The following is an 8,750-nucleotide window of genomic DNA, read 5'->3' as shown; positions in this document are numbered from 1 at the left end:
TTTAAGATTTTTTCGGACCTAAGTCCAGCCCAAAGTTGAAAAATTTTTTCGGATCGAGTTCGGACAGAGATGTGGCTCAGCTCAGCCTGACCCATTTCCAGCTCTAGCTACTGCGAGCAGAGAAGCAGCCATCGTCACCTTTGTCGGTACGAGCAAACAGGGTTCAGCCAAAGCCACTTATAGAGGCATAGTTTTTTTTTTTTTTTTTACTCCACAGTATCGATGGAATGCCTGCTAATGTCTTTAATTCAATATGATGTTGTGACTTAAAATAATGATTCAATTCGATCTAACAATGCGTAGAGACATACTACACAAATCATGGGTTCTAAAAAAAAACATATATACTGGTTCTAATACCACATGTAATAATAATTTTGTAAATAGTTAAGAAATATGTGATTGTATATATGTTAAATAAAACACCAAGTATTATAAAGGAGAAGCAGATATGCATATTTGTTTGAGCCATAATTGATGCAGGGCTGTTGTTGGCCGTATGATTGCTTGGTCTTTCTCTTTGTAATCTAGAATCTTAATGGCAGCTCTCAATGAACAAGCAACTCAGTTTAAGTTAAAGAGGGAATCTAGCATGCATATAAATAGATGTCTTACTGGACCCTCCTATCATGAACTTCAATACTAAATTTTTATAAAAAAGATGCTATAGTCCAATCCCACAGGATTACAAATAAATTGGACTAACAACTCAATCGATCATCTATCAACTCTCTTTTTTTTTATAAAATAAATAAATCAATTAATATAAGCCCATATATATATATTTTTAAAATAATTATAACCAACACGAAGTCATACGAGACATCAAAAAGTTATATATATTATTTAAAATATTATATATATTCATAGAAATTATGTATATTATTCAGAAATCATATAAAGCATCAGGAAGTCATGTAATGCATCAAAAAGTCATAATAATCAATAGAGTATCATATAAAGATACAAAAAGTCATATATATTGTTTAGGATATCGTATATATTCACAGAAAGTCGTATAACGAATCAGAAAATAGTAATATTATTTTTTTTTTATTCTACAGAGAAAAAATATTTTTATTAAAAAAATTTGAAAAAAAAAATTAAACAACATTAGATATTTATTTATTATTAATTATACTACGTGGACTAATCAACTGTTGTGGTGCATTCCACGTCAGTTTTACTGCACCGGTGCACAAAGAATTTCTCCTCTTAATAATATAAAATCTATATCTTTACTCCTTTGCTAATGCCAGGCAACCGATCTTCTCCAATACTGCACCATTCTTCCACCCCCACAGCCTCTCCTCCCCTTGCTGTCGACATGAACCGGCCTTATCCGATGTACGGTTTTGATGGTTACACGTGTCGTGATTTTGCATTCGGGATGTATACGTTGAAGCGGGGCTACGGGGGCAACCTTACGCCTCTCGACCGTCGGGTCGGATTGAAAGTGAAACTTTACGATCTGGCGCTGATGAGTGATGATGGAGTGGAGAGGCACGTCCGTTCGGACCCGACGCCGCTTTCACCCATTCCAGCCCTTTTCGCGTCCGAAGGAGGAGGCCGACGAGGCAGTAAGAGGAGAAGCCCTCGCCCTCGGCGTCCCCGGGATCTTCTCCGTCTTCCCGGAGCTCTCCTCCATTCTCGCCCTTGCCGGCATCAATCCACGGTCTCCGGGGCTCTCCGACCTCCATCTCAAGCCCTACTCGCCGTGCTCCGCTTCGACCTCTGAGAAGCTCCTCTCCCCAACCCCTATCCGGCCAGCCCCCCTCCCCGAGCTCTCGTTCGTCGTCTCCGTAGGTTCTCTGAGCTCTCTTATCTTCCAATATGAGCTCTTAGGTTTAAAATACTTGATCCATTTTTCCTTGATTTTGCAGGTGCGAGGAGGTCGGGGCTGGCGACTCGTGGTCCGGTTGCTATTAGAGGTCATCAATCAAAATTTTGGACGTGCTTCCAACTGGTTCAGATAGGTAACACAAAAGATTCTTTTTGTATTCCTGATAATATCTCAAATCCTAGCTCAAATCCAATATCTTGTAATTGTTTTATCACGATATTTGGAAGTGGATCTTTCTTGCTCTACCCAGCCAAACGGACATACAGAGCCCATTAATAATCAAATTACAAGACAACAATGATTTCGGTTTGCAACATCTCTTCAAAAAGAATCTAGGACAGGGAGTTTGTTGAAGGCAACAATGAGCAACCTCATCAATCAAGGTGTTGCAAGTTATGACAACAAGTATTGCACCTGCCTCCATAATACTGTAAAGAATTGAGTATGCTCCATCTAGTCCAACAGATTGACAGTGTGCAGCAATCCATGTATTGTAACCAACCAAGTCTTGTTCCATCAAACTATGACTGCATCTGTCTTCACCGATAAACTAGATTTATGCAGGAACCTATGCAAACATTCAACAGTTGAGTTGCATTTCTGTAAAATTTTCTTAGTCTGAAGGGTTTCCCATCCTTTCAAACCTGCAAAACTTTCCCTAGTAATAGAAAAGAAGATAAACTGGACAGTCCCAAAATGTGAAGAAGAGAAGGGCATGCACAACGATGTGTTAGAGAAAACATTAAAAAAAAATGTATATAATTTTGGCTTGCAAAGTTAGGATGGTTAGATTTGAAATTAAATGCAGTAACGAATAAATATTGTCTGACTTAAAAATAAAATGCATGAAAAATGTTGGAATACTAATTATGTGCATTTTATTGTTAGCTTTTTTGTATGCAAATTGTCAGGAGTAGAGACAAGGGAGTGACCCATCCGCATTTAAGTCTGCTTCAGGCAAATTGTGGTATTCAAAGTAGGCCTGAAAATATTTAGCCAATTGAATCAGCTAGGTCACATCCTTTTAAGAGGTAAAAGAATAATGACAAAACCAAGGTTTGCCGTTTCGATACTAGACCCCATATACCGGTGAAATCCCACTGTATACTTGGTACGGTACGGTGCACCTATGTCGGAATGCGGCGGTTCAGTATACTAGTACGCTATCAGTATGGTACGATACGGAGTGCACCGGATAGTTCGGCCTGGTAAGGAATTCCATGGACGAAACATTTCATGCTTGTTATCATGATGCTTCTTTGATTCTTTTCAAAAGAACGATAAACTTTCCACTAGAAACCATAGGAGAACCATCCCAATGCGACAGAATAGTTCTTATCAAACATTCTCATTCATAAGAGTGATTTTACATGTAAACACTTATGTGACCATCGTTGTTCATCCAAATGCTTGTCATGTGTCTATGAATGAGATCTTAAAATTCCAACAATCAATACACTGTGACATACAGTTGGCATCTAGCATCTTAAGATCAATGGTCGATGCATCAGAGCCACCATCAAGTGTCATTTTGAAGTGTCTAGAACATGATATCAATGCAGAAAAAGTGTCATGTAGCATAGGTTTAAGCAACAACTTCAAGATATAGAAGTCCTTGGGATTAGAAGTAGAAATTGATCCACCCCTCCTTTTATAATTTTGGATTTAGATACAACAACATATATTCTGGTCCCGCAATTGAAGATCCAAATATCTGTTTTAAGTAAATGATATATGATTTTTAGGGTCTTTCAGGCAGGCCAACCAGACATATTTTAATCAGGGTATCATGGTATTGAAGGGATAAAATGAAGTTTGTGACATGAGTGCCATCTTTGAATGTTTAAGTCACAAGTAATGGGTTTCAATTTAAAAGGATGGGTTAGCTTCATGCCTTCTTTTAATATTTTGATCAGCAATCTTGCTATGTTCATATTGCATGACCTTTCTTTGATTCTTTGTTTTTTGTTTGCCTGCTTTCTTTCTTTTTACCTTTTTTTTTTTTTGGAATTTGTCTATGCATATATCTCTTTTGAAAGTATGTCATGCATATCTGTTTTGTTGATAAGTGATATCTTGTTATTTTTCTTTTTTAATCTATAGCATTAGCTGTTTCTATTGTGGCATGTCTTTTTACTTCTTATCATGTCTGAATCTATTTTTTTGGATTATGACCAAAGTAATATGAGTTAGTTATGTGAAATTTCTTATCATGGCCAAATCTATTTTTAGGAATATGTCCACCATGCAATAACCAAGGAAGTTGAAAATGATTAGCAATTTAGCATAGTTCGAGTTTGGAGAAGCAGGAATTGGATGAGAATTTTGAAGCTAATTGCAATTTTTCTAGAAACTTTTTCAGGGAATAGTAGGAGAGGAACCACTTGCGAGAAGTTATTTGAGAATTTGTTTATATTGTGGCCCACCTAAAAGAAGAGAGAGTGAAAGAGGAGGGAGCTTCTGCTAGGCAAGAACAAAAATGATGTGACATCAGTAATTGAACTTTATGAGAGCACTCAATGAATCAATAATTAAGTAGGGTCACAGGAATAATTATATTTCATGTATTTACATTCTTGCTGGTTGATCATTGTTTTTTAATTTTTTTGTTCAGAAAAAATTATCAGAAATCTTCTTCTATAGGCTATATCAAGGGTTTAAATCTAGGTGATATGGTCAAAACATAGTGAAACAACCAATAACAATAAGAAAAGACAAAAAATTGCATTTTGGTCCATCCCAGTTTGTCCCACTGTCCTGATGCATCCTGAATGTCAGGACGAATTGGGATGAGAGAAACATCCTGGTTAAAGAGAACCGGTGTCCCTGGTATTGGTTTCTTGTTGGAATAGTACAGTACTGATGGTACTACCCCGATTTGGAGGGGCTTAAACCATTCATCTAAATTGTTGTCAAACAACACTATATAGGTAGATTGTTAAAACTTTAAAGATGTACATTATTGGAAAATATGAATTTTGTAAACTGCTAGACATGCTTCTTACCAGGTTTGTACTTTGAGAAAATATGCAGACCATGGGCATTATGGAAGGATATTTTGTTGTGCCCTTGTCACTTTGATGGTGGTGAGTATGATATTTAAAATAATTTAAACCTTTTTTAAATGTTAAACCAACACCCCCCCCCAAAAAAAAAAGGCTGAGAAGAATTTTCTTAAGTAATTATTAAGATGTTGTATGACTGTAAACATTGATGGAAAGCCATTTAATTGCTTTGAATAATGGTCCCACACTCCTGATTATGTACAGATTTTAGATCATTTAAAAGTTCAGCATTTTTTTGCCCGTGTGTTGTTGAGGATGGTTTTGCACCTTTTTGTGGGGGTTATTTCTAATGTGTGTGTGCGATGGCGAAATATTGAATCCTTACAAGCAAGGTTTCAGTGATTTAAGCAGAAGTGCACATCAAAGTTTGAGTCCCATGGAACTCATTTGTTTTGTGATGTTCTGACCATATGGAATTTTACAGTTTAAATTCTTGCAAATGCCTTCAGATTGTGACACTTTTGCATGTTTACTGAAATGTGACATGAGGCATGCATAGTGCTAACTCTTGAAGAACCCCAAAATGTGAAGCTTGCAGTTGACTGTTTGGGGGTACTAGAACCAACAAAAAGTCACAGGGAGTTGGGAAAATAGCATGCTGGTAAGGCCACAGATAGAGAGAGGCTTTGAGTTGAGTATATCTGTTTATAAAAAGCTTAAATTAAACCTTGGTCCACAATATTTCTACCAAGTGCTCAAGGGAAAATATATGAGAAATACATATTTGATGTAGGATGACAGAAGTCCTTTGTTTCACATCATAAAATGCCTTCAAACAGTCAATCTCAGCCATCACATTTGCTCATCCTTCAAAAGATAGGGTTTCCTTTTGTCATATTCCTGCTAAGCAAGAGATAACATCTTACAATTTGGAGCATTTTTGAGTATTTAAAGTGCAGAGTTTTGCCTAAGTGGAGCTTCATAAAATAATAAGTCTTGTGAGGCTTAAATGATGCACTATTCTGTTCATTCTCTCAGATTTTGCTTTTGAGGAAATTATATACATTGGTCTCATCTACATTAAGATTAACCTTGTGAATAGGAAGTTATCTATCTATTTTGTTGATACACATTTCTCTGTGTTAAACATGTGATTTATCATCATCGATTCAACTTCTGCTATTTTTTCTCAAAAATCACCACCCAAAAAAAAGAGGGAAAAATTTCAGTCCTTGTGAAGACTCTTAATTTCTTTTTGTTTTCCACTGTTTAGATTTTCCAATAATGGTGAAATATTGGACAGAAAAATTCTCCAACAACTTTCTCCTGTAGTTTTTCTAGTGAACCAACAAACTTGTAGTGATAAATTGTGCCTGTTGCTGTAGTACTGTGCTGCTGTCTTTGAACTAGTGACCCCTTTCTCATCTTTCCATCCATATAAATGAGGTCCCTAGTTTGTTTTCTTTGACCTTGTTCCACAGAGTATGAAAGAAAGTTTAAATATGCTTTCTATAACTGCATCATTTCTTTTAGACTGTCTATCATGCATGCGATTCTTATCCATCTCATTTTATTTGTCTATCTCAATACTGCTGCATTATTATTTACTGAAATATAGAATATCTTTCTTTTATTTGAACTATGATGGTATTTTGGTTCTAATTTTGTTATTCCTCTATGTGAACTTTGTAGCAAGTGGAAACTCTGTGATGAACTGCATTTCGTACGTATCTTCTGCAGTTCTCTTTTCACATAGGAGTCATGTCATCATGAGGAGTTCTTTATATGGCTTTTCTAGTACATCATGGAAAAGTGGCATACAGCATGCTGGCATTAAACTATTTAAATTGGATTTCATCTTGATGGGATTCTGTGTTCAAAACTTCTCCACTCGGCGTTCACAGACTCTGCGGTTGCCAAAGGTGAAGCCGCAACCATCGATGGAGGAAGAAAGTAATGCATTCTACGTTGTTCGGAAAGGGGATATCATTGGTGTCTACAATAATTTAAGTGCTTGTCAAGCTCAAGTTAGCTCATTGGTACTATCTATAGCCCTCCAAATGATTTTTAATGTTTTTGTCTGCTACATTTAAGTTTTTCTATTTAAATGATTACCTTCATACCTTGTAACCAGTGTATAATTGAAATTTTTGTTTGGACATGTTTATTCTTGAATTTATGCTTCACAATCTTTCAGTCGTCATAACAATTATTTTTTTTTTTCACAAGTCACATGGATGATGAACTACCAGACAATTTATTATAACTGATGCTTGTAGGCAACATATGGTGTACAATGGTTGATTCCGCAGCCTTGAAAAAAGCAGAAGTCAGAAGTGTATTTATTCCTTCACATTTTTTGGTTGTTATGGGGCTTCTCCCTGTCTTTTTATTGATGTGCTTGAAATGCTTTGAAGAATTTAATTTCTAAAATCAATTCTTTTTCGATGTCTCTTAAAGCTTTGGCTGGCATGAAAGTAATTAATGTTGACCTTTCCTGGCGAAAGCTCGAGACTTCTCTCTCTTCGTCAAATTTGTAGCATCATGCTTGTTTGCAGTTTGCTCTTCATTGTTTTACTTCTTATGTTATTTTTACATTGTACACTGACTGTTTTACTTAAATTATCCTTGTTAAGTTTGCATCTCTATCTCCTCTTCATTTTTCCACTGCTACTGTTTCTGAATTATTGTTAGAGAATGTTTTGCACCCACATAGTGGATCAGCTTTATGTTAGCATTATGTTTGTTCGTGGTGGTCCTTATAATAGAACTGCAGTTCCACATATATAATGAGAGCATCTTCCCTACTTATAAAATGCTAGCAGCCACTGATTGCTTTAGGATGGTATTCTAGTTTTTTTTCCTTCTTAATTGGCCACCCCAATTAATTGGTTACAGGAAAATGGCACTCGGGCCACTCATTCTCTTCTGCATCTCTTCACTTTATTTCTTTCCCGTTATCTCTTTCTTTTCTCAAAACTCGGTCTCTACATTTTTTTTTCACATTCTATTTCCTTCCGTATTTTGCATTGATTATAATCTAGAACCCATGAAGGGATTATGAAGACTGTGTTTTGTAAAACCACAAAGAATTCCAAGAGTCACTTCATTTTTATCTCTTTGAATCAAAGGGCTGGCTTGCGAGAGATTGTATTGTTTAACTTTTGAAAGAATGCGATGAGTATTCTGATGCTTAAAATTAGGTGTTGCCCATTTATATTTTGTGTTGGGTAGATAAAGTATATGTGGGCTTAACCACATTTCTTTTTAGGGAGAATATGTATCATTTCTTTATCTATCTTGCTTTTTTTATATTAGGGCTGAAACTAGATCGAATAGGGACTGGATATCAGCATATCAATATCCATATTTGTTTTGTCTGACGAATATAAATATGGATACGGATATTGATTGGATGCAAAAATTTATATCCATATTTGTTTTAAACGGATACGGATACAAAACGGATATTGAAGTTATGGATACAAATACAGATACAAATACTAGAATCAAAGATATTACCAAGTGGATAACATGTTAATATATTTATATATTTGCCTTAACAGTTAATAAGTATTATATAAAATTAAATAAGGTTACAAGTAAAACCGGATATTCAGATGCGGATCGGATAGTTGGCTATCCATATCCATTTTTCTTTGACGGATATGGATATGGGTATGGATATTAGTCGGATGATCTAATTTTTATCCATATCCGAATAGATTCGAATATGAAAATAGATCGAACGGATAATCCCTACCTACTTTCACCCCTATTTTATATAGAAGTTGATTCTTTATGCATGTGCTTTATGGCGGCCAAAGTGTGAGCTATAGACCACCATGTTAATGTCTATCAAGTTGAAGGGCAAGGGTGATCTATAAACCACCGTGTTAATG

The 8,750-nt window shown here is 35.8% G+C and overlaps 1 protein-coding gene across 6 annotated transcripts in view; it reads left to right on the top strand.

The window, feature by feature from the left end:
- The first annotated feature begins 1,265 nt into the window (after window positions 1-1,265).
- LOC105061209 (uncharacterized) overlaps window positions 1,266-8,750 on the top strand; it is a 36,087-nt gene continuing 28,602 nt past the window's right edge. Inside the window, exons 1-4 of one of the 6 annotated variants that reach the window (XM_010945193.4) lie at window positions 1,270-1,802; window positions 1,884-1,976; window positions 6,541-6,571; window positions 6,753-6,887. In XM_010945193.4, coding sequence (XP_010943495.1) covers window positions 6,789-6,887 — 99 coding nt within the window. In that variant the 5' untranslated portion in view covers window positions 1,270-1,802; window positions 1,884-1,976; window positions 6,541-6,571; window positions 6,753-6,788. Of the gene's footprint in view, window positions 1,803-1,883; window positions 1,977-6,540; window positions 6,888-8,750 lie in introns of all 6 variants that reach the window. The other 5 variants (XM_010945188.4, XM_029260738.2, XM_010945187.4 and 2 more) reach the window with 5 other exon arrangements.

This window comes from Elaeis guineensis, chromosome 11 (genome assembly GCF_000442705.2).
Source record: "Elaeis guineensis isolate ETL-2024a chromosome 11, EG11, whole genome shotgun sequence".
Lineage (NCBI taxonomy): Eukaryota > Viridiplantae > Streptophyta > Magnoliopsida > Arecales > Arecaceae > Elaeis > Elaeis guineensis.
The sequence above is the reverse complement of the archived record's forward strand: the minus strand, read 5'-3'. Positions and strand labels throughout refer to the sequence as shown.